This window comes from Microcaecilia unicolor, chromosome 10 (genome assembly GCF_901765095.1).
Source record: "Microcaecilia unicolor chromosome 10, aMicUni1.1, whole genome shotgun sequence".
Lineage (NCBI taxonomy): Eukaryota > Metazoa > Chordata > Amphibia > Gymnophiona > Siphonopidae > Microcaecilia > Microcaecilia unicolor.
In genome coordinates, this window is record NC_044040.1 from 160,348,902 (window position 1) to 160,374,541 (window position 25,640).

At 46.2% G+C, this 25,640-nt stretch overlaps 1 protein-coding gene across 1 annotated transcript in view; it reads left to right on the top strand.

Annotated features, from left to right (window-relative positions):
* TRIM42 (tripartite motif containing 42) overlaps positions 1-25,640 on the top strand; it is a 113,519-nt gene that overhangs the window by 54,880 nt on the left and 32,999 nt on the right. Inside the window, exons 5-6 of the mRNA XM_030215651.1 lie at positions 3,743-4,449; positions 22,821-23,662. Of these exons, the coding sequence (XP_030071511.1) occupies positions 3,743-4,449; positions 22,821-23,662 (1,549 nt within the window). The remainder of the gene's footprint in view (positions 1-3,742; positions 4,450-22,820; positions 23,663-25,640) is intronic.

Sequence of the window (25,640 nt, forward strand, 5' to 3'; positions counted from 1 at the left end):
AAGCAGTGGATTTTCTCCAAGTTCATTTTAATAATGGTCTATGGACTTTTCCTTTAGGAAGCTGTCCAAACCTTTTTTGAAACCCACTAAGCTAACCGCCATTTCAGCAAGATGGTGCAGCAAAGGGGATGAGTGACATGCTGGGAGGAGTTAGATGGTGATAAAATGATTACCATGTTTTGTGAGCCCTCTAGGGACAAAGAACCTGCATATAAAGTGTACAGCGCTGCGTACATCTAGTAGCGCTATAGAAATGATTATTATTAGTAATAGTAGTCCAAGATACCCCTGACATTAGATCAGTGGAGAGCGAAGGGGGAGTCCCTATTTAAGAACTGGCAACCTGTGGGTTTGGAGAAAGAGAGAAGTCATAGTCCAGACAGACAGAGACTGTTGGTGAGCTCTGGAGAGTGGATAAAGAGGATCACGTCAAGGAGCTGGAGATGAGAACTAGGGAGAGTTTCATCTTATAGGAGAGCCGGGACACCAGAGTCTGAAACCCGTGTGCAGGAGGTGCAAAGCCCATGCAGGTTTGATTGCTGATTGGAAGGGATGGACAAGGAGAGGCGCTGTATAAAGTGTATCTATTTCTGATCTGTATTCCTGCAGATACTCTGTCAAAATCAAGTCAAATTTATATTGGACTGTTATCTATTTCATTGGTTTGAACTATCTGAGCTGCTGGTTGCAGAAGTTAATAAAAGTTCCAGTTGGTTTTCATATAAATCCCCGGACTGTGGAGTGATTTAATCCTGGAAAGTGCCTTGGGAACCAAAGGCTCTCAGGGGCCATTCTAACTAACTGCTAGCTTGCATCCCATAGGAGATTTGGAGCAGAGACTGAGATCCTGGGAGGAGAAGAGGGAATCCACTTCTTTTTCCCAGGTGAAGGCACTGCGAGTTAACTGTAAAGTGCAAGGGACCGAAGGAGTCTGCCTGTCGAAGAAGCTCCCTGCCCATTCGGACCCTGGACTCGAGGAAGTGCAGGGAAGGGGGTGTTTTATCCCTATAAGAAATCCTGGAGGAGGCTTTTCACTGTGAAGTGAGGGAAGGAGTGAGAATGATCCATAAAAGGCTCATCTGGATGGTGGGTGGGAGGAAGAAAATCCTCCCTGCTAAAGAGCAGCTCTGAAATTAAATTACATGTTCAATGAAATTTTATTAGAGAATTTATGTCATTTTAGATGCAAGCAATACAAAGTACCTAACACATCTTGCCTCTATAAAATGACAGCGCATTCCAGCAGAGGACCTTGGTTTTATTCTCAGGTCAGGTCTCCCATTCAGAGGGTTGACTGGGCCTGGCATGTTGTAGAGGGAGTGTTTGGATCCATACGGGAGGGATGAGATCAATGAGGAGGAGGTTCAGATTCTCAGCCAAAGGTTGTTCTCAAAATGACTGTATTAAGGGAGTTGGACAATGGCTAGAGGAATATTCCCTAGGTAGTTGCAAATGAAGGCTAAAGGTGCAACAACCCAACAGCTACCTCTTCTAGTTTTTTGGGATTTTTTTGTAATATCTTTTATTAAATAAATCAACCAACACAAGCAAATCATCACTACCTAATTCAATACCACATTTTGACCTATATAACAAAATATACCTCTCATTTACAGGCTTAACCCCCACCACATGCCAAGGGGCAAAGGCAGGCTTACAGGAAGAAGAGGACTGTGTGAAATGTTCCAGTTTAACTAGAAACACAAAAAGGCAGCTGGAAACTGCTAGGCTAAATATAAAAAAGAACCTTTGAAATAGAAGAATCCTAGGACAGATCTGAGTTGGATAAACAATAGCTAATTCACTAATCCTTATTTATAAAGGGGGTCTTTTACAAAGATGCACTAGTGTTTTTAGCACACATTAAATGCTAGAAACACCCATATATTCCTATGAGTATCTCTAACATTTAGCATGTGCTTATTTTTAGCGCATGCTAAAAACGCTAGCGTGCCTTTGTTGTTCTAGTTCAGTGACATTCACTCCCAGTCCTCATGGTCAGGTTTTCAGAATACCCCTAGTTAATATTTTATTTATTTTATTTGTTACATTTGTATCCCACATTTTCCCACCTATTTGTAGGCTCAATGTGGCTTACATAGTACCGGAGAGGCCTTTGCAGGCTCCGGTGTGAACAAATACAGGGTGATGTTGTGGTAAGATCAAGTTCATGTGGCACAGCCACATTAGGAAATCAGAGAACGGAAGAGTTGGGTTATGTCCATTACGTGCTTTAGTTTGGTTGTGTTGCAGAGATTAGGCATTTAAGTTGGATCGGTAGGGTATGCCTTTTTAAACAGGTTGGTTTTTAGTGATTTCAGGAAGTTTAGGTGGTCGTATGTCGTTTTCAAGGCTTTTCTTTTCTGGTCCAGTGTGTGATTTTGTATCCTGGAGGACACAGGTCTAGGATTATAGGGGCCTTTTGGTCATGGATCCAAGTTTCAATGAGGAAGAGTAGGTCGAGGTTTTCTGACATGATCCAGTCTGTTAGTATTGCTGTTTTATTTACAGCGGATCTGGCGTTGATGTAGCCCACTTGGATTGTTTGGAATGGGTCTTCTGTATTTGGTGTTAAGTGGACTTTTGTTAGTTGTCGTTTCTTTGTTGAGGTGAGTTTGTTTGGGCCCTTCTTTCCCTTCTGTTGTGGTTGTTCGCATGTAAGTGTTCTTCCTTTGTTTAGGTTGTTAACATTTTGGTGAGGTGTGGTGTATTTGATCAATCTATGATGATTGTGTAGTATGGTTATGATTTTGTTTTCTGCAAGTGGGGTGGCTAGTGTTGAGTGAATCAGTGTTAGGGAGTAGATTATTAGGAGTAGTTTGAAGGTATTCATTATGGTATATATTTCCTGTGGTTACTATTAAGACTATGTTGCCCTAATCTGCTCTCCTCACAAGCCTGCCTTCTCTGGTTAATCAAATGCAGTGCAAAAGGCTCATTCTCAGGCACGCCCATCCTGCTGAAGGTGTCTTCAGTTCACTAGCAATTATTCAGTTTTTACTTTGGTTTTTAATGTCAGGCCTTTCAAGCCTTGTCAGTTGTAAAGTCTCAATATCTTGAAATATAATAGGCACTTTACTCATGGTCTGGTGATCGGACGTGTTGCCCAGGGCACAGAGATTCCGCAACCCTGGGAGCTGTGTCTATGTTGGAGGTAGACACCAGAGGAGGGGCAGCAGCCTCAGGCTACCGCTACTGCTTTGCTCTGAGCCCCTTGGAGCCTGTCTCTGGGGCCTCTGCCGCATTGCCCCTTCTCCTCTTGTCGCTGCTGGTGCATTCTCGTCACGGTGCTGTCGACTATGCCCTTGGCAGCCTCGGCGGTTCCCTCCAAGAGTGTCCTCACGCCTCCACAACTCCCATGCTTCTGGGGTAGCTCCACCGGACAGTGCTCTCCTTTCCTGCTGCTGTCTGAGGGACCGGCGGGTGGGTGGGCGAGGAGGCAGAGCCGGGCGCACTACCGCTTCCACACAGCCTGTATAAGATGGATTCACATGTGTAATATCTCCAGTCTATCCAAATTGTTGATGCATATTCATTGAGGAGATCCTGAAAACCTGACCCACTGCTATATCTCGAAGACTGGAAGTGAATACCACTGTTCAAATTTATTCACTGACCAAAATGACTTCAGTTTGCACAAGAACATTTAAATTATAAATATGTAAATTCATACACTGACAACATTATAGTTTGAAATCTCAACTACATTCTTAACCTGCTAAATTTGGCCTTTTTTTTTCAGTTCACAATCAAAGTCAGCAGGAGAGAAGTATGAAAAAGGTTTTCTGGGTCTACTTGAAAAGGATCTTGACAAGGCAATAGTTCAGCGACTCATTTGCCCATCATGTAGACAGTTCTATAGCCAGCCTTGCACGCTGCCATGTGAACATCATCTATGTAAGCCATGTGTGGAGAAGCTTAAGACCCAAGCTGCAACTAGTACAGAACCGTGTTTATTTATCAAATGCCCTGTGTGTCAATGTGCCTATTACTTCCAACATAATGATCTTAAATTGCCTAACGATTACTTAAGAGCCATAATATTGAAGAAATATTGCACAAGAAAAGGCATTTCTCTTCCAAAAGGCAGCGGTTTTACAAATATTGTTTATTGTCAGCATTGCCCCACAAACAAGAAACGTGAAGCTGCAATGAGGTGCAGAACATGCAAACAGCAGTTTTACTGTAACATATGTCTGTCGAAACACCATAACCATAGGATGCTGGAGCTTCATAACATAACAGAATTCATTCAAAGAGAAGAAAAGACAAGTCATTGCTTCTACCATCCTCAGAAATTCATCACAAAATACTGTTTCACCTGCAAGGCACTACTATGTGAAGACTGCAACTTCGAACTCCATGAGGATCATAACACCTTGTCCCTGTCAGAGGCATGTGCAGAGGAGTCCCATGCCTTGTTCTCTGCTATTGCAAAATATAAGCGAGGTCTCTTTTTTAATCTCTCTCTCTCTCTCTCTCTTTCTCTCTCTCTACCCTTATTTCTAGAATTGGGAAAACGTGTAAAGTCTTTGTATAAAGAATCTATAGTCCACGTAATAGACACTATGACCCTTTTACTAAGCTACATTAAACAGCTGGTGCAGGTTTTACTGCACATTAAGGGCCCCTTTTACAAAGGCGCACTAACAGTTTTAGCGCATGCATTAAATATGCATCCGCTAAATGCTAGAGATGCCCATATATTCCTATGGGTGTCTCTAGCATTTAGCATGCGCTAATCATCAGCACATGCTAAAAATGCTAGTGTGCCTTTCTAAAAGATTCCCTAAATGTTAACATGGACCTGCACTAATGGCTAGTGTGTGGTAAAACAGCAAGTGTAGTAACAGCCCTGTACTAGCTGCTTAATGCAGGCCAGGGCAGTGTGCACGCATGATAGGGACAGAACAGAGGAGTGGCCTGCTGTGAGAGCCAGTGCACGGGTCAGTACAAGACACTAGCTATCATTACTGCCAATAGTCTTCCTGCACTTATAGTGCACCTACATTACCAGCAATCTGGTAGCCTAATTGCCCAGTGCACCATTGAGACTTCTGTGGTGGCCATTTCTCCCTTCTAGTCCCTACCTCCAATTTGATTCCTTCAATCCCGATCTGATGCCCTATCCTCCTTGATCTGATCCCCCAAGCAGAGTGCTCCAATCCATCCTCCAAGCAGAACCCCCCCCCTTTCAAACCCAAGGCTAGTGGGTAGACCCACCCCTTCATAACACCCCCCCTCTTTATCAGATGTTAAATATGTATTCTTTAGATAGGGAAGTTAAGTGAAGTTATCTTGAGTGGTAAGTATTAACATCACTTTATTTGTTTATCCAGGTTGAAAATGACTATTAGTCTTGATTTCTAGATGTATTGTTTCCTTTTTTTTTTTTCCTCTTCTCCTGTATTGTGGATTAGAATGTTTTCTTTTGGAAGTACTTGATTGTACTTTTTTGTGAATATTATAATTATATATATACAGTGCAATCTGCTTAAGTGCAAGGGTCTGAGACCAAATAAATGCATGCAGTTAACTGGAGCGTGCACTTAACCGTTGTGACACAAAGAAGCTTGATATCTGATAAATATATGTACAGTACTGTTTCTTATTATATATACAGTATACAGTCTCCATTAACTGACGTTAGGCTTACTTGAAGTAATCAGTTATAGTCTTCTGTACACTATTGGGTCTGCGAGTTCCATAGACTACGTCTGCCAGACGGTAAAACTGTCATACCACTGATGTCCAGTGGCCTCCAGATAGGCCCGCACGGTGTTGAGACGCTCCAGCGCTCTTGCAAAAGTGACAGGAGGAGGTTGTTGAATTTCATCAGCATGTGCCTCGCTGCTCATTTCATCCTCTGTTTCATCATCAGCCCTTGTTGCCTGCATGTAGGCGCATATCTGGACATCAGTGCTGTCATTAGCTGTTTGTAGATCGTAATCAACATCTACGTAGCAATGAAACTCCTTTTCAGTAACACCGGCTGGGATGTCAATAACCTGTTCATCTGACGCGTTTGCAACAGCTGCATCTGTTTCGTCCCTCTCCACATCCTAAACAAAGCTTGCCCGCTTGTAGCAGTTCATAATGGTTGCCTGTGTAACATGATTCCAGGCTTCTTTCTGCATATGTAGGGAATCCAATAGTGATTGATTACACGTTTATCCTTGCCAGTCTGGTCATCCATAACACTCGACGTAGCACAAGAGCCCGATAATGTTGTTTGAAATTGGCTATTATGCTCTGATCCATAGGTTGGATCAGAGAGGTAGTGTTTGGTGGCAGGAAGACCACCTTGACGTTAGACAGCCTGACATCATCCCTGTGTGCAGCACAATTATCACAAAGCAACAAAATCTGATGCTTTTGTGCCCGCATTCTAGTGTCTAACTTCTTTAGCCACTGCTTCCAAATTTCCCCAGTCTTCCATGAATTTGCATTAGCCTTGTATGACACAGGCAGTCGCTTAACTTTCTTGAAGCAACGGGGCTGTTTGCACCTTCCAATGACGAGAGGTTCCAACTTCTCACTTCCATCCATATTGCAGCAAAGGAGGATAGTCAGTCGGTCCTTCGAAGTTTTACCTCCAGTAGATTTGGCATGTTTGAATGTAAGTGTTCCATCAGGAATCGCTCACCAGTAGAGACCGTTTTCAGCAGCATTGAAAATGTCATAAGGTGCAAACTCGTTCAAGATGGTAGGAAGAACTGAAACAACCCAATTTTCAGCACCAAAGTCATCAGCGTCTTGTTTCTCACCATGCTGTTTCTTGAATTTTATGCTGTTCTTCTCCTTCCATCTTTCCAACCATCCAACAGTGTCTTTGAATTCAGTTAGTCCAAGACTTTCAGCTAGCTGGTTAGCTTTCTCCATAAGCAGTGGACCACTGACAGGAAACTGTCTGCTCCTGACTCGAGAAAACCACCGAAGAAGAGCATCTTCTACCTCCTCAGCTTTTCCTGCCCGTTTTCATTTCCGTTGTGGATTTGTATTGTTTTGACAGTCTTCCAGAAGCTGGTTTTTCTGCTTCAAGACACGTGAAATTTGACTGGGATTGACACCATATTCTTTAGCAATAGATGCTTTGTTTTCTAATTTTTTAAGAACTTCTATTCGTTCAGCCAGTGTTAAAGTCTTACAGTTCCGCTGCGATGACGACGACCCCAGTGTACACTAACAACATTCTTTCACTTATTCTGCCTGTGGCAGTTAAAGGGGTGATAAATTTGAAATCTCGTTGGTTGTCACGTGGCAATCGGCTTCCATATTCCGTGCGCGCGCTTATGTGGAGTCTTTCCTGCAGAGGAGCGGTCTTAAGCCATGCATATAAGTGAATCTTGCACTTATCAGTGGTGCGCTAAACCAAAGTTTGTCCCCATAGAAATTGATGGTGCCAAAAATGGGACCGAAGTACGGCATGCAGTTAAACAGAGCATGCGTTATCCGACGTGCACTTAAATGGAGTGCACTGTATATATATTTCATCTTATACAAACCTTACCCTTTCCCCATCCTCCTGATACCTTGATACCTTTCCCCCAGTGAGCCCTAGAACTTCCCTTATAAATGGTCTAGAATGATGAGAGAGGAGTAATTCCCTTCTAATCACACTTCATTTGGTGCTGGGTACAAAATAGTGCCACTGACCCCTAACATTAATCTCATGGTATTATTGCAAGGGGTCAGCCTTCCATAAAAGGGTAGACTATCCTGATATGGAAGTCTGACTCCTAGTGATAGTACTATGAGACGGAGTGGGAATGGAATGGAGCAATGTTCACATAATCCCTCTAGACCACCAGTGATTACCTCCAGATAAATCCTGGGGGTTCTTGGGGGAGTCAAGGGATCAGGGGAGGGTTACGTTTCCATGAGGTGGAGGGGCTTTATGAAGGGAGCGGGACTATCTGATAGCTTATAGTTCAGGCGGGAGAAGCTTTCATGGGGGACCAGATCAGGGGAATTGGATTGTGGGGTAGATGGTGGAGGAGTGTTGACTGGGGAGGGGCATTGGACTGAGGTGTGCATTGCTGTGGCACTATTGTGGTATATTCTTGGGTTGGGATAGTGTTACATGCATGCCAGATTTGAATGGGTGCTTTGCTATCTGGTACTGCATGTAACATGGTATCCAAGTGGTATCTGCCCTATGTGGTAAATACAGGGCAGTTGCTGGGCACATCCCTGCATTAACTGCACAAAATTTGCACTTACTGTGCATTAGATTCTGCATCTAGCACACTGTAGGTGCAAAAACTTACCATACTTTAATAGAAGGGCCCCAATATTTTCAAACAACACACTATCAATTAAAAAATAAATGTTCTCAGAAGTTTTTTTTATTTATTTATGTATTTATTCAAGCATTCCCTCTGGAGTTTTCTTTAATGCATGAGCTTAATCATATTCTTAATATTTTCACATATTAGCTCACAAGGGAGCCCATTTTCAAAGCACTTAGACTTACAAAGTTCCATTGGTCCAAAAAGTATCAGAAAGCAGCATTTTGACGTATTTCTTCTCAAAATGTCCAAATTGGTATTTTTGAAACCTATTTTGCAGATCTTTATCTGTGCAATTTGCCTGCAGTGCTTCCAAATCGCAAGAGGGGTGCTGGGGACATTTCAGGGGTGGGATTAGTGCGGGCCTAGGGCATTCCTAGCACATGGACATTTTATAGCCATAATGGAACAAAACAAAAATGTCTAAGGCTACAACATTTTGATCCAGACCTGTTTTTAGAATGGATAAGGCACAAAATGTAGCCCTAAATGACCAGATGACCACTAGAGGAAATCAGAGATGACACCCCCCTTACTCCCCCAGTAGTCAATGACCTCCTCCCATTCCCAAAGATGTGAATGAAAATAGTATTTACTAGCCTCTATGACAGCTTCAGATGTTATAGGCAGTTCTATTAGAGCAGCAAGCAGGTTCCTGGAGTAGTGCAGTGGTCGGTGCAGTGGACTGTAGAGAAAGGGACCCAGGCCCATATCTCACTCTACCTGTCACACTTGTTGTGGAAAGTGCAATCCCTCCAAAATTGACCAAAAACCTACTGTACCCACATATAGGTGACTACTTCGCCTATAAGGGCTATTGTAGAGGTGTACAGTTGGGTGCGGTGGGTTTTGGAGGGCTCAGCAGGCATAACTTCCGCAGACTACTGAAGACTTATCTCTTTGACAAGATATACCACAAAGACTAACACATGTAAAAATCTCCTAATATATCCATGCTGGCTCCTCCTACATCCCAATGATTTAATTTTGTGCATTTTGCACTTGGACATTTTTTTTTTGTTCGAAAAAGGACCAAAACGTTAAACGTACAGTGCATAAAACCATCTAGCATGTGCCCATTTTTGAAAAAAGTAGACATTTTGCTGTTTCAAAAATGGCTATATTTCCTATTCAGATTTGGGACATTTGGTGCAAAACATAATAACATAGTAAATGAAGGCAGATAAAGACTTGAACGGTCCATCCAGTCTGCTGAGGAGGAAGGAGGTGTTTTAGAGAGCTCTGCTGACTTCCAGTGGAAAGGGAGTGAGACCTAGCTCCCTCCGCAAAGATGAGGAGGGTCCCTGGGGAGAAGGCCTCAGGAAAGTCCCAGGCTGTGGGGCCTCCTGGGGCCCGGGACCAGAAGGCTGAAAGGAGTGGCTCTCTCCCTGGTTTGACTACCGGGAGAAGGGAAAGGAGTCCAGTGGACCGAAGGGAGAAGCAGCCCAGTGGAGGCCACAAGAGCATTTCCCCCTCCATGGCCCAGCTTGCGGAAGGTAAGCGAGAAGACAGTGGAGGGGGGAGGAAAATAGTACAGGCCCCAGAAGGGCGCTTCCAAGGAAGGGAGAAGGAAGAGGCAATGGAAGTTTGCCAGAAGCCTTTGCTGGAGGCAGATGAGAGTGAGAGTGAGGAGAGTGGATCGTCAGATGAGGAGTTCCTTGAAGTGAGCTATGACCCTGATGATCCAGCAAGTAGTGTGGTAAATATTGTAAGACGAATTAAGCTGGTGGAAAAAGAAGTAGTGGAGCTAGGAAAACGTCTGAAAATGGCAAGAACTATGTGTAAATTTGCCCCAGCGGAGCACAGACAAATGTATGTTAAAGAGGAAGCCCGGATATCGAAGTTGTTGGGGAAAAAAGAACACTTGTTGAACTGTTTAAAAAAGGGCTCTGTGAATCCTTTGAGGGAGCTCTATGTTAACCGAGAAAGGATGGCTTCTATACCACAGTCTGGGGGTTCAGGAACACTACAGTTGCAGCAAGCTTCAGTGTCTTCAGCAGCATTAGAATCAAAAGAGTTGTCTGGGTTCAGAGGTGACCCCACTTTAAAATACATGAGACAGTTGGCAACACAGTCCAGAGCACTTACCCAGCAGCCAGAGGATAAGGAGGCAGCGGCAGGACATGGCTCTGAGGTGGGGGCTGGAGCGGAGATCCTACCTGTGGAGGGGAGGAAAGAACTCAGTACATTGTCAAAACTCCAGATAATGGAGGCAGCAGAGGGAGATGCAGGTAGCAGCCTGTTTTCTACAGAAGTGGTGGTCGAAGTCTCAGAGGGCTTACCTGCAGTTGTGCAAACAGCAGAGACAGTTGCCGTGAAGGAGGCCCTGTTGGAAAAGGGTCAGCAGAGGCAGACTCCGGTATTTTTGGCCGGGTCTGCAATGGCTGAAGTGGAAACCGAGGCAGCATGGCATCTGGAGAAGCCCCGCCCACAAAGTCCGGGAGCAGGGGAGGTCTTCCCTGAGCATGGAGTAGCTGGCGGTTTACAGGAGAGGGGTCGGAGAGAGAGGAATAGGAGCGGGCAGCAGCTGGGAGCTCATTTGACCAGCTGTCCATTAAAAGAGGTGACATCGGGGGATGCTAACAGCCAGCCTGTGGCGGAATCAGGAACAGACAAGCCATGCCCCCGGGAAGCGCCAGCCATTGGGAGAACGCAGGAGGGACTGCACCAGAAGCAAGTGGGAAGTAACCCGATTGTTGAGAGACTGTCGTTGACTAGAGAAGTGGACATGGCAAGTCCAACAGATGTGCAGCGGGTGGTGGAGCGGACCTGCCAGCAGGACGGCTGGGAGCGAGGAGCCAAGGGGAGCGGCGGAGTTCCGGAGGCTTCGCCCCTGGTGCCGGAGGTTGGAGGGAGTTCGGGAGCGGAGCGAGCAGGGAGTCTGGTATCGCCAGCTGCAGACCTGACTGGGCAGGAGCCAGAGTATCACCAGGAGACAGAGGAGAGGAGGCGATTAGCCCAGAGGCTGGAGCCTGCAGTGGCAGGGATGAGCAGGGACGTTCCAGGAAGTGGAGATGGGCAGGACAATCAGTTGGAGGCAGCCCAAGCAGCAGAACTGACTATGGACGTTGCTGGATGTTTGTCTGAGAGGGAAGGGGACGGGGGACAGCGGGAGGGGGAGGGGGCTGTGGATATTGAGGAAGGGAGAGGGATGAGGGGAGGGGCAGAGGGACAGAAGGGGGGGAGGCAGAGGGAAGGGCTGGAACAAGTGTGGAGGGGGGGGGGGCGGTGGGGGCTGGGGTCCAAGTCCTTTGCGGCAGTAGTCCAGGGAGGGGGAAGGAAGGAGGGGGAGATCGGGTGGTTTTGAGGGCCCAGGGAGGGGTTGGGGGGGAGCGGGGACAGGGGGTGGACAGCTGCCTAAGCGGCGAAATGTGGTACAGCTGAAATGGATAGGGGAGGGGGCAATGCCCTCCAGGGATCGGGTCTTGAGGCTGGTGATGGGGATGGGGTTTATACCCGAGGACTTTTACGCGTGTATACACCCCATCAACATCCCAGAATATGACTTGAGCTTCATGACCCAGAGGGGGATGGAAATATTCTGGGAAAGGTACGAGGGGGTGAGGGGAAAGGGGGAGTGGCGGGACTTCAGGGCCATTCCAATCAGCAAGCCGGACCTGGTGCAGGTCACCCTGCTCGTGAGAAATGAGTCTATCTCTGGGGCAGATTTAGCCTACTGGCTACAGAGGTACGCGGAGCTGAGATCCCCGCTTACAAAGTTACCGGATCCAAGCAGGGTTTGGGCAGGAGGTTGGGGAGCCCTGGTCAAATTGAGACAGGAGAGCCATGTGGTCCAGCACATTCCTTCGGCTGCCTTTATCGGTCGCGACAGGATACTGTGCTTTTACAAGGGGCAGCCGCGGCAGTGCTTCAGATGTGGTTCGTTTAGGCACTTCAGCATGTCATGCCCAGTGGTAAAGTGTGGAAGATGCGGGGATCAGCACGCCACAGAGGACTGCACCGCAATCAGGTGCAACCTCTGCGGCGGGTTAGGCCATGCATATCGGAACTGCCCTAGGGCGGCCCATAATGAGTGGGATATGTGGGGGAAGGGACAGGGAGGGGGGTAAGGGAGGAGGGGATAGGGCAGGGGGTGATAGGCAGGGAGGGGCAAGGGGGGAGAAGGAGGGGATGCAGGAGGGGGGCGGCAGGAGGCTGGGTTAGGAGTGGAGCAGGGGGGAGAGGGGGAGTGGGTACAAGTGCCACAGAGGAAAGGGAAGTTTCGGAGGGGGGGGGGGAAACTAGGGGTGGGCGGGGAGGGATCACTGCAGGGGAAGAGGGGGGGGGAACAGATTTCAGGTGTTGGAGGAGGAGGAGGAGGATAGGGAGGTTGGGAGGGAGGAGCAAGAACAGGAGGAAGGAGAAGAGGTGGAGTTAATGGAGGAAGAGGGGGTGGCAGGGGGGATTGGAGAGGGCAAACGGAAATATGAGGAAGCACTGGAGGAGGGTACTGGTGGTAGGAAGAAGGGCGGGAAGGCTCTGGGGGGAGGGGGAGGGGTGAGGGAGGAGGAAGAGGGAAGGGAGGGAGGGAGGGGAAAGGGGAGTAAGAGGAAAGCTGAGGGGGCTGGGCAGGTGGTGAAGGCCCAAGTGCAGGCTTGGGGGGACAGAGTGGAGCTAGAGGAGGATCTGGAGGACTTGGAGGACTTGGGGGAGGTGGAGGACTCGGAGGAGGAGGTAGGGGGTGGGGGGGAGAGGGGAGAGGGAGGGTTCAGGGGGTGGGTCCGGATAGAGCAAAGAAGAAAGGAAGGAAGAAAGGGGGAGGGGGGTAAGGTGCAGACAGGACGGCTGCGGGGGAGGGGGGGGAGGGGGATCTGGCAGGGGATGATGTAGACCGCATAGCAGAGGACCTGCTTCAGGGTAAGAAGGGGGTATCCCAGGAGATAAGGAAAGAAGGTGGGAGTGAGCAGACCCGTGACTCGCAATAAGGATGGCAGGCTTAGTGTTGACATTTGCCACGCTGAATGTGGCCAGCATCGCCTCTCCGAAGAAGCAGGGTTTAGCGTATGACTGGTTCGCGAGGGTCCAAGCAGATTGCTTCCTGCTCCAGGAGCACTCGGCTGCGGTCCATTGAGGTGATCAGGCGGGCGAGGCGGGCCTGGAAGTGGGGTCCCTCGATGTGGGGGTTGGCGGGGGAGAGGTATGGTGGGGTGGGGATCTTATTTAAGTCCCACCGGGTGAATATTCAGCGAGTGGTGGAGCTGGGGGTGGGGAGATGTCTTGTTGTGGATGCGATTTGGGAGGATAGAGCACTGAGGGTGGTGAATGTGTACGGGCCCCAAAGCAAGAAGGAAAGGGTGCTCCTCTTTGAGAAGATCAAGCCCTACCTATACACTTCGCGCCAAGTAGTCTGGGGGGGGGGGGGGGAGATTTTAACACCATATTGCGGAAAAAGGATAGTGGGGGACGATCGGTACAGGTGGGCTATGACGGGGTGAGGCTGGCAGGGATCATGCGGGAGGCGGAGCTGGTAGACGCGCATGTGGCCTTCTGTGAGGAACAGGAGGGGTTCACGTTCTTTCGAGGGCAGTGTAAGAGTAGAATCGATAGATTCCTGGTAAAGAAGGGGGTTTGTCTGGGGGGTCCACGAAACGTGGATGTGGACTTTTCAGACCACCACATGGTCCTCCTTCAGGTGGGGGGGGGGGGGCGGCAGCGCAGAGGCCAGGGAGGGGGTTATGGCGACTGAATTTAAAATGGTTAGGTAGCGAGCAGGTGCGGGAGGAGTACCGCCAGTTTTTGGAAGATCAGGTGTCAGTGCAGGGGGCATTTCAGTCATTGGGGGAGTGGTGGGATACAGTGAAAAGACGAACGCGGGGATTCTTTCTCAGACAGGCGAGAAGGGAGGGGAGGGAAAGGACAAAGTTGGGCATGGCGATAAAGAAAAAGAGGGACACACTGATTTCACAAGGGGGGAGGGAGGAAGAAATACATGATCTCCAAGCACTCCTGGAACAGGTACAGTACAACCGCTACACCTCCTTGGTGTACGAGCGGGACTTCGGGAAAATGTGTAGCCCGGACCCCTTCGCATGCTGCCGGGAGCGGAGGGCGCGCAGGATGATGGAGGGGGTGCGGGACGCACAGGGGGTCCTGCAGGACACCAGGGAGGGGATTCTGGGGGCAGTGAGGGACCACTTTGCGGCGTTCCTTTCAGCCCAGCAGATTGATATAGAGCAGTAGGAGTGTTATGTGGAAGGAACCCCGGGGATAGGTCAAGGGGGACCCCAGCTTCAGGCCCTCTTGAACCCATGGACAGAACAGGAGGTGGAGGAAGCCATCGGGGCGCTCCACAGGAAGACCTCGCCGGGGCCGGATGGGCTAACAACTGAGTTCTACCAGGCCTTTAAGGAGCAGCTGGTGCCGATCCTGGTGAGGGTATGGGGGGCAGCCCAGTTGGAGGGTTCCTTGCCTAGTTCCCTGACAGAGGCGGCTCTTATCCTACTAAGTAAGGGGAAGGACCCGGCGATGCTGGCCAACTGGCGGCCTATAGCACTGCTTAATACAGATCGGAAAATTTTCACGCGAATGCTATTCCAGAGAATGAGGCAGGTGTCTGGGGATTTGCTGGCAGCCTCACAAGCATGTGGGGTTAAAGGGAGAGGGGTCTTGGAAGCGGCAGCATGGGTGCGGGAGGGGGTAGAACGCAGTAGAGTGGGAGGGCATGGTAGGCTGTTGGTAACACTCGACCAGGAAAAAGCGTTTGATAGAGTGCAGTGGGGTGTCCTATGGAGCATTCTGGAGCGCTATGGGTTTCCGAAGGGCTGGATAGAGCAATTACAGCTACTTTATCGGCATGCGGGGTGTTTTCCCCTGGTTAACGGGTGGAGAGGGCAGGGGTTTGAGGTAGGGGCAGGGGTCCGGCAGGGGTGCCCGCTCAGCCCGCTGTTGTATGCATACGCCATCGACCCTTTTATAAGACGGCTGGAGAAGGGGGGGGGGCGGAGGGGCTGGAAGGGGTGGAGGTGGGGGACAATAGCCAGTTAAGGGTCGTGGCGTATGCAGATGACGTTACAGTGTGGGTAGCGGACCAGAGGGAGGGAGGTAGATTGCAGAACCTGATCCAGGAATACTCGCAGGCAACAGCGTCGCAGGTCAATTTTCAAAAGTCCAATAGCCTGTGGGTTGGGGATCAGGGGCTGCAGTTTGAGTTGGGAGGTAGGTTTCCTACAGCTGTGGAACGTATACGGGTCTTGGGAATATACTTTGAGAAGGGGGATTATAGGCTCTACAACTGGGATAGGTGTCTCCATGAAGCGAAGGGGAGGGTGGATAGATGGAAGGGGTGGAAAATGACCATGGGGGAGCGGGTACAGCTCATCAAGGCACACTTAGTTCCTTTGTTTCTGTTCGTCAGTTACATCTGCTTGCTGCCGGAGAGCCGGTACGCGGCCTTGTATGGGGTGTTCTTCCGGCTGCTCTGGGGCAACAGGACGAATCCGGTAAAACGGAATGTTACATATCTGCCTAGGAGGGAGGGGGGGGGGGGGTGGGCATGATAAACCCAGTCCTGTTTTTCAGCGCTTTGTTCCTGCAGTTCAATCTGGGGAGGGCGGTAGGGCGGGAGCCACCGGGGTGGGCTAGGAGTGTCCTGCAGTGGTGGCCGAGATATTGGGACCTATGGCGGGAGGGGGGGAGGGTAGTGGCACTGCGAAGGGGGGCCCCGGGGGGGGTGAGTTATTGCAAGACCCTAGTGAAATTGGTGAGGGTGTGGGGGCTGATGGTGGGGGAGGTGAAGGCAGGACAACGGGGGGTCTGGATGGACAGAGTACGGGCGCAGGTGTTCTCAGCTCCTCTAGCGCTGAGGGACGCGCCGGCCCCACGGGTGCAGCAGGGGTTACGGTTGATTGCTTCAAACCGCATCCCGGCGAAGTATAAAGACCTGGCATGGCTGTCCTTTCATGGTAGACTGTACGTCCGAGGAAATTTGAAATATCGCAATGTGCGGGATAGAGGGTGCCCATGGGAGGAATGTGCTGGAACTGAAGAGACGATGGAGCATTTCCTGGTGAGGTGCCCATTTACAGTCCAGGTCTCTGACCGGGTTTCCTCGTTGCTGCAGATCCCCAGTTTCCGCAACTACAGCTATGCGGATTGGGTGTACGGCCCAGAGGGTGGAGGGGGACGCAGGGATCCGGTAACACGCTTTCTGATTTCGGTGATATTGCGGTACTGCCTCTGGATGGCGCGCTGCAGGGTGTCCCTGTACCAGGAGGTCCGGCCGGCGGAGGTAGTCAGCTGGGATGTGATAAGGGCGGTGCAGGAAGCGGCGAAGTGGGAAAGGGTGGAAAAAGGGGTGGGGGTGGCTTCGAGGTGGTGGAGGCACGTGAGGCTTAAGCCGCCATGAGGGGACATGCTACCCAGGGGATTGTGTGCCAGTTGTCTGAAGGGGTTTGTGGGGAGGTCGGGGGGGGGGGGGGGTTGATCCATTGTATTATTGAGGAGGGGGAGGGGGTGTATATAGATAGGCAGACCATGTCTAGCTAGGAGCCTGGGGTTTGATTTGCATGTCCGGTTTTTTTCTTTGGTTTTTCTAATAAACAGTTTCCACTGTACTATTGAGGAGGGGGAGGGGTGTACATAGATAGGAGGACCGTGTATAGCTAGGGGCTTGTTTTTGATTTGTATGTTATTTGTTTTTAGTTTTTTCCAATAAAAAGAGTTTTCCAGTCTTCCCAACAATTACACTCATTATCAAGTCATAATTAAACCAACAATGAATGTGATATGAAATATTTGATCATTGCTTTACTTTGGCATTTCTGGGACATAGACTATTGAAGTCTGCCTGGCCTTGTCCTTAGCTTCCAATTTCTGAAGTTGCCTTCAAAGCCCACTCTAGCCTATCCAAATCCGTTTTGTCAATTGTGGGACATAGACTGTAAAAGACTTCCCATTACTGTCCTCATGTTCCAAATTACTGGTGCTTCTGTTGAAGCCCTTTCTAGCACATCCTAAACCAGATTGCCATAGATGGGATTCAGACCATACAAGCTACCCAGCACCTGCCTTAGTTCTTAACAGCCAGAGTCTCCATCTAAAGTGTCACTTGACATGCAAAAACAAATGCAACCATTTGTTTAATTTTTTTATACCATTCATTTTCTAATTAGAGATCCTCTGTGTTCATCCCATGCCTTTTTGAATTCCATTGTGTTTTTTTTCTCTACCACCTCCCTCGGGAGGGCATTTCAGGCATCAACCACCTTCTCCATGAAAAATAATTTCTTTACATTACTCCTAAGACTACCACCCCACAACCTCAATTCATATCCTCTAGTTTTATCATTTTCCTTTCTAGGAAAATATTTGTTTCTGTGTTAATTCCTTTCAAGTATTTAAATTTCTGTATCATACCTCCCCTGTTCCTCCTCTCCTCTACGGTATACATATTCAGGTCTTCTAGTCTCTTCTCATATGTATTTTGGCGCAAGCTCCATACCATTTTTATCGCCTTCCTCTGGACCACTTCAAGTCTTTTTATATCCTTAGCAAGATACAGCCTCCAAAACTGAACATAGTACTCCAAGTAGTGCCTCACCAATGACTTGTACAGGGGCGTTAACACCTCCTTTCTTCTGCTGGTTATGCCTCTCTCTATACAGCCTAGCATCCTTCTGGCTATGGCCAGTGCCTTGTCACACTGTTTCGTCACCTTCAGATCCTCAGATACTATCACCCCAAGGTCCCTCTCTCTATCTGTGTACATCAGCCTCTTACCTCCTAGCACATCTTTGCATTGAATTTTAATTGCCAAACATTAGACCATTCTTCTAACTTTTGCAGATCCTTTTTCATTTTTTCCACTCCCTCTGGGGTGTCCACTCTGTTACAAATCATCCGCAAAAAGGCAAACCTTACCTTCTAACCATTCAGCATTGTCGCTCAAAAATATATTGAACAGAATCGGCCCCCGCACCAGTCGTTGAGGCACTCCAATACTCACTTTACCTTCCTCCAAATGAGTTCCATTAACCACCACTCTCTGGTGTCTGTCTATCAACCAGTTCCTAATCCATTTCACTACTTTGGGTCCTAAGTTCAGTCTGTCAAGTTTATTGAAGAGCCTTTTATGAGGAACTGTGTCAAGGCTTTGCTGAAATCTAAGTAGATTACATCAAGCAAACGCCTTTGATTCAATTCTCTGATCATCCAGTCAAAGGATTCAATCAGATTTATTTGGCACGATTTACCTATGGTAAAACCACGCTGTCTCAGATCTTGTAACCTATTGGATTCCAGGAAATTCACTATCCTTTCCTTCAGCATCACTTCCATTACTTTTCTAATAACCAAAGTGAGGCTTACTGGTCTGTAGTTTCCAGCTTCTTCTCTGTCACCACTTTTGTGGAGAGGGGACTAAATGCACTCTTCTCCAATCCCTTGGAACTTCTCCCATCTGCAAGGATTTATTAAACAAATCTTTAAGAGGACCAGCCAGAACCTCTATGAGATCTCTCAATATCCTAGGATGGATCCTGTCCGGTTCCATGGTTCACATTTTGAAGTTGTTCATAAACACCCTCTTCCAAGAATGGTGCTGTATCAACTCCATGCTCATATGTACCTTTGCCAGCAATCATGATCCTTCTCCTGGATTTTCTTCTGTGAACACAGAAGTATACGTTTAGCACATTTGTTTTTATCTCATCATTCTCCACATAGTGGTTCACACCATCTTTCAGTCTCACAATTCCATTTTTAGCCTTTCTCCTTTCACTAACATACCTGAAAAAAGTCTTGTCTCCCCGCCTTTCATTTCTAGCCATTTGTTCTTCTGCTTGCACTTTTGCCAGATGTATATGTGTTGTGGCTTCTTTCGGTTTCATCTGGTATTCTTTTTGTGTTCTCTTCTTGAGTTTTTCTGTATTTCATGAATGCCAACTCTATTGCCTTTATTTTCTCAGCCACTTGCTTGGAGAACCATATCGGTTTCCTTTTTTTCTTGCTTTTCTTTATTCTCCTCACATAAAAGCCAGTAGCCTTATTTATAGCTCTTTTAAGCCTGGATCCGTGTCTTTCAACTTCTAGTATGTCCTCCCAGCCCAACAGCTCTTTCTTCAGGTACTCCCCCATTTTATGAAAGTTAGCATATTTGAAATCCAGAACTTTGAGTTTTGAGTGGCTACCTTCTGCTTTAACTGTTATATCAAACCAAACTGTTTGATGATCACTAATGCCAAGGCGGGCAGCCACTCAGACATTAGACACACTTTTCCCATTTGTGAGCACCAGATCCAGCGTCACTCCTTCCCTCATGGGTTCCGTCACCATTTGTCTGAGCAGAGCACGTTGAAAGGCATCTACAATCTCTCTACTTCTTTTCAATTCTGCAGATGGAACTTTCCAGTCCGCATCCAGCAGGTTAAAATTTCCCAGCAACAGCACCTCCCCTTTCTTTCACAACTTTCAGATTTCTGTAATCATATTTTGATCTAGTTGCTCTGATTGTCTTGGAGGTCTATAGACAACACCCATGTGGACAGAGTTTCCATCTTCTCTTTTCAAGGTGATCCATACTGCTTCTTCCTTTCCCCAAGCCCCCTGCATTTCAGTCGCTTTGATATCATTGCTGATATACAGAGCTACTCCTCCACCTTTTCAACCATCTGTATCCTTCCTAAATAGATTATAGCCCAGTATGTTTGTGTCCCATTCATGGGAATCACTGAACCATGTCTCCTTGATAGCAACAATATCTAAGCCTTCCTATAACAACAGAGCTTTGAAGATCATGAACTTTGTTGCTTAGACTGCGAGTGTTTGTGGTCATTGCTTTACAGCTACATTTCAGTGGCAGGCTCATCTTCTATTTAGTTTTTTGTTTAGTCTCACTTCCTACTATGTTGGTAAGAAGTGATTTGCTAACATTATTGTTTACATTGCTTTCTTTGCTACTGTCATATCTTGTCTTTTGCTGAGGGTAACCACTGGAAGTGACCTGCATCCATATGCCACTCCTGCCTTCCAGTTTAAATGTCTAGAAGCATACTGTCTGAATTTCCCAACAAGGATTGTTTTTCCTGCCACAGTGAGAGGCAGCCCATTGTTACAATATAGTCTTTTGTTTTTCCATGCATTGCCCCATCCTCCTATGTACCTAAAACTTTCCTAATGACACAAGGCTTTGAGTAAACTATTGAAGTTCTCAGTATTTTGTAAACTTTTCTCTCCCTTTCCAAAAGTAGGTAGTAATTCAGAAAAAGCTACCATTTGTACTACAGGTTTTAACCCCTTCCCTTGCTCCTGAAAAGCTCTCTGCACTACAAGTGGGATATTATTGGCTAGGTAATTTGTTCCCAGGTAGATAACAACATCAGTGTTAGACTCCATAGATTCTACTCTGATTATAGTCAGTATTGCCAGGTACTCCTAGTAGCTGAGGATCCTGGAAGGCATTTCACTTTCTTGGGCCCCTTGAATTGTGTTCCAAAGTTAATACTTCTGATAATAGAATCCTCTATCAGCAACAGTTTGCTAGTATGAGCTTCTTTATTAGTGCTTTGGGGATGTCTTTTCTCTTGAGACACCTTCATTGCTTCTTGTTCTACCTCATTTCCCTTTTCTGGAGCATCACAGTGCTGCAATGGAGCAAAAGAATTCTGAAGGGGCAACAATTGTGAGGGCGGATGCTTCTGTGCCACATGTTATAGTCTACCTGAGCCTACTGTGATCCATCTATTCATAGGTGGTTTTATTCTTTGAGGCAGTGGCAAGAAATTGGTATGATTCTGTGCAGTGATGGAAGCTGCTTTAAGTGCATCCAATTCCTGCCCAAGTTTGCTGAGCTCCCATTTTATACTAGCAAGTCTTAAGCTTCCAGATGGTGTGCCTTAGAATTAAAGCACCACAATTATGACACAGAATAAAAGTCATCTTGTTTGGTTGGAATGGGTATGGATAGGTGTACTATGATAGAGTTAATAGTCTGCAAGATTGCCTGTGTATGACTGAGGAGTATTGTTAATGATTAGTGGGCTGTCTATATATGAATAGCAAACCCTGGGGAGGCTGGGTGGGGCTATAAGTCCCAGTAATTCAGCCAACATCTCTATCAAAAAGTGTTATCTAGGAGGAGCAAGCAATAACAGTTTAATTCAACAATCAAATTCTGCTAGAATTTAACTTTTCTCCTTTAAATCAAAATATTCCCAATAAATATAGCAGTTTCTTCAATATAACTGCAAATTAAACCAGCTGTAAGATTCAAGCTACTTTCTTACCTAGGACTGGCAATGGAAAATAAACCTTACAGAGCTTGTCCACAGTTCAGTAGCCAAAATTATAATACTACAGCAAGAGCAGTGTAAAGGACAAGAAGCAGTTTGAAAGACCTGTCCTCTCTACTATCATAACTTAGATGTCATATCGAAAATACCCCTTCATGTAACTTTGTAAGTCTAAGTACTTTGATAATACGCCTCATGGTGTGGGAACTAATCAGTCTATTCTGCATGTACAATGTTATTGTGGTGTAAAAGCCAGTGTCAATCAAGCAAATAGATTTTATCATGCTGGATGTCTCTCTATCTCTCTTTTTCTCTATCGTATTCTCACTGGCTAATCTGGCTGTTCTTTTAGGTAGAGAGAAGGGTCCCCAAACTCAGTCCTCAAGGGCCGCAATCCTTTCAGGTTTTCAGGATTTCTATGATAAATATGTATGAGATATATTGTATGCAGCTAGATCATATGCATATTCAGTGTGGAAATCCTGAAAACCTGAAATGATTGCAACCTTCGAGGACTGGGTTTGGAGACCACTGGTACAGAGGAATTGCAGGAGAAAAACTAACCGCAAAAATTGTAGTTCATTTAATAGTTGACAGAACACAGAAATCTCCCATCAGATAGGTTAATTTTTAATAATTAATTTCTCAGCACTTAAAAACATAAGGCTTGATTGAAATGTTTAACCCTCACACAGTAATATAGCCACAAAGGGGTCTGAGCCCCCTCCAAAATTGTGGCACCCATGGAATGGCTGGCGAGGGATGCACAATTCCCACCAGTCAAAGAGGTCCATTGCCCAAACCTCCTCCCATGTTGCCTTTGCAGTGAGGAAGTCAGTGGTATGCTTTAGCTGCCGGAGCTGACACTCCTGGCCATACTCAGTTCAGCAGCATGAACTGAGAACACGTGGGAGTGCTGGCATTGGCAGCTTTAACACATAGCCAACTTCCTCACTGCTTAGGCAGCTTGGGCAAAGGAGGGGGCTGAAGCAGCTGATGGGGCTTGGGCATCCCTGCCAGCAAAGGTAGAACTGAACATCACCATGGGGGTGGGGAGGGGAGAAGATCTGAGAAGCAATGTGTGGTCCTCCCAAAAATAGACTTCTGTCTATACCTCTGCCCTCACGTAGCAGTTAGTTGTAAGAAATGCTTTGCCCAAAGGGGATTAACATTAGCTTGGTGTGATATGTTTGCTCTTTCTCTACATGGGACATAAGTTTCCTCAAAAAGGAAGCACAAGAGAGTCCAGGAGATGATAGTAGTTAAATGATATATAGAAAAAACCCATGATTTTGTTTTACAGCCAAATATGGTCTTGAGACTGACCTCCTGGAATTCAGCATATTAAGATCTAATTTTAAGATGAACAAAGACAACAGAAAAAAGGAAATTAGACATGGATTCCTGAATTTACATGCAATCCTTAATGAAAAGGAGAAGAATATATTAGAAAACATAGACAACATGGAGAATGAAAAGCAAAAGATGATAATGTCATTTCTGAACAAATCTGCACAAATTGCTTACAGCATGGAAGGCCTTATGCAGTATGCCAAAGAAGCTTTAAAAGAAGAAAACCAAATAGTATTTTTGCAATCTGCAAATACTCTAGTAAATGAAATAAATAATGAAGCTACCAATATTTATCAGCCTGATCCCTGTATGAGACTAGACCCAATCAAAAACCTTAGTCTTAATTTTAATCAAATTTCCTCAAGTTTACAAATTCTTTTCCCATCGCCTATCAATAAACATTCACAAATGGAAAGTACAGAAAGTGACCCACAAAATCCATATGTCTCTTCTTCAGGCCATGAAATTTGTGCACCAAAGTGTATACCAAGTGGTCAATTAATGCCTTGTAAAACAACATCTTGTAAAGAGGCTGATATTCCAGACTATCCATTTGATATAGGGAAAGATGAAAATAATGAGCGAGCCAAAAGCTTACCACCAATTGCAGTACCAAAATCTGATGTATGCAGGTTTTGGCAAGAATATCCTCCAAATGCTGGAAATGTGAAAGACAGAGATTGTGATTACTACTGGAATCATTCTGCATCACTAGAAAATGCAACTGGACCTCCTCCTGTTCCAGGACAAGTGACTATCTACCAAACAATTGCTTACCCAACTGCTGCAAAAGTAAGAGTAGCATGTATATCTTACTGTAGAACGTTATATTCTCTCAAACAATCGCATCCTATTTATACTGGGATTCTACAAACATTATGGGGTAAATATGGTGCCGAAAAAATGCTATTCTGTAAGCTGCACTTAAAATTAGGTATTGTTTATAGAATAGTGCTTACGCCCGGGAATCATGCCTAACTTTAGGGGTGTGTAAACAAAAATCCCCCAGTCTTTGGTAAACAGTCAAATCTACTCCACTAGAACCAAGACTATCACTACCTAAATAAATAGCAGGCAATTTTTCGAACCCATGATTTAACTCGAGTCCCTGAGGAAAGAAATGTGAAACCCGCGGTATAGGGTGCTTCCAGAGGAAGGCAGTCTCAAATCTACAGTTGTTCCTGCTCTTCGAGCCAGTGGAGCAAGGACTCAGTGAGAACGCTGACACTTGATAAAGATAAGTTCAAGTTGACGATTGATTGTTGGATTACGCTAGTTTTAAATATTGGTGGATGACCACAATTGTATTACTATAAGACACAAATAGCACGCACAAAAAAGAAAAAAAGAGTAGCCCGATGAAAGAAGTGCTATACCACTGGGCAACAGTAAATCTGTTTGCTTAGAAAACAGTGGAATTTACTGAGGGCACTCTCATACAAAATTTATTTGAAAAAAAGAAAAAAATATTTCAGTATGTTCTAGTAGCATGGGTTCGAGAAATTGCCTGCTATTTATTTAGGTAGTGATAGTCTTGGTTCTAGTGGAGTAGATTTAACTTTAGGCATGGCCATTTGCACCAACTGAAATGTGGAGCAAATGTGCACACCTAAATTAAGCGCATATCCCCCTTATTCTATAACAACGTGCATAAATGCTAGGAACACCCCCGTTCCGCAGATGACCCTCCCATTTTCATGCCCCCTTTTTTTACGTATGCATAAAATTTAGGCGTGGATACTGCACCTAAATTTATGCATGTTGTTACAAACAAGAAGAACAAAAAATCTTCCACAAAAAAAAAGCACAAACCAAAAGGGGTAGAAGTTACCAATCTACAAGTCCAAAGACAACAAGTTCTGAGGACATTCAATTTTAATGTTCCAACCTGTTGACTTTGATCCTGGGGAACTGGGTTCAATTCCCATTGCAGCTCCTTGTGACTGTGGGTAAGTCACTTAACCCTCCATTGCCCCAGGTACAAAATAAGTACCTGTATATATGTAAACTGCTTTGAATGTAGTTGCAAAATACAACAGAAAGGCGGTATATCAAGTCCCATTTCCCGTTATTCATCAATAGTACATACAGGAAAAAAACCAACATGGCCCGCTTTATGATAGTCACAAAAGAGAGGGAAAACAGCATACAAATACAACAAGGCAAACAAAAAAAAGCAAACACTGGGCCTTCAGGATTGAGAAAAAATGTAGTCCTTTAATATCACAAATACCCGACACGGGCTGTGTTTCGGCGTACAACCGCCTGCATCAGGGGTCTGACATGAAGACACCAATAAACTCCTATCGGTCAACTTGCAAACTGTAGCGCAAGAGGTAAGTGAAACAATCGGGGTAAAACTCCCGTTGTTTGAACAGCTCGTCTCTATTCAGAAAGACGCCTCCAATACAAAGACTTTTGGCGGTTTTCAGTATTGGAGGCGTCTTTCTGAATAGAGACGAGCTGTTCAAACAACGGGAGTTTTACCCCGATTGTTTCACTTACCTCTTGCGCTACAGTTTGCAAGTTGACCGATAGGAGTTTATTGGTGTCTTCATGTCAGACCCCTGATGCAGGCGGTTGTACGCCGAAACACAGCCCGTGTCGGGTATTTGTGATATTAAAGGACTACATTTTTTCTCAATCCTGAAGGCCCAGTGTTTGCTTTTTTTGTTTGCCGCTTTATGATAGAGCATATCACATCTGTTTTAAACAGAGCTGCTTGTTGATATATTGTATTGTACATTCATTGATTCCCTACAGGACCCCT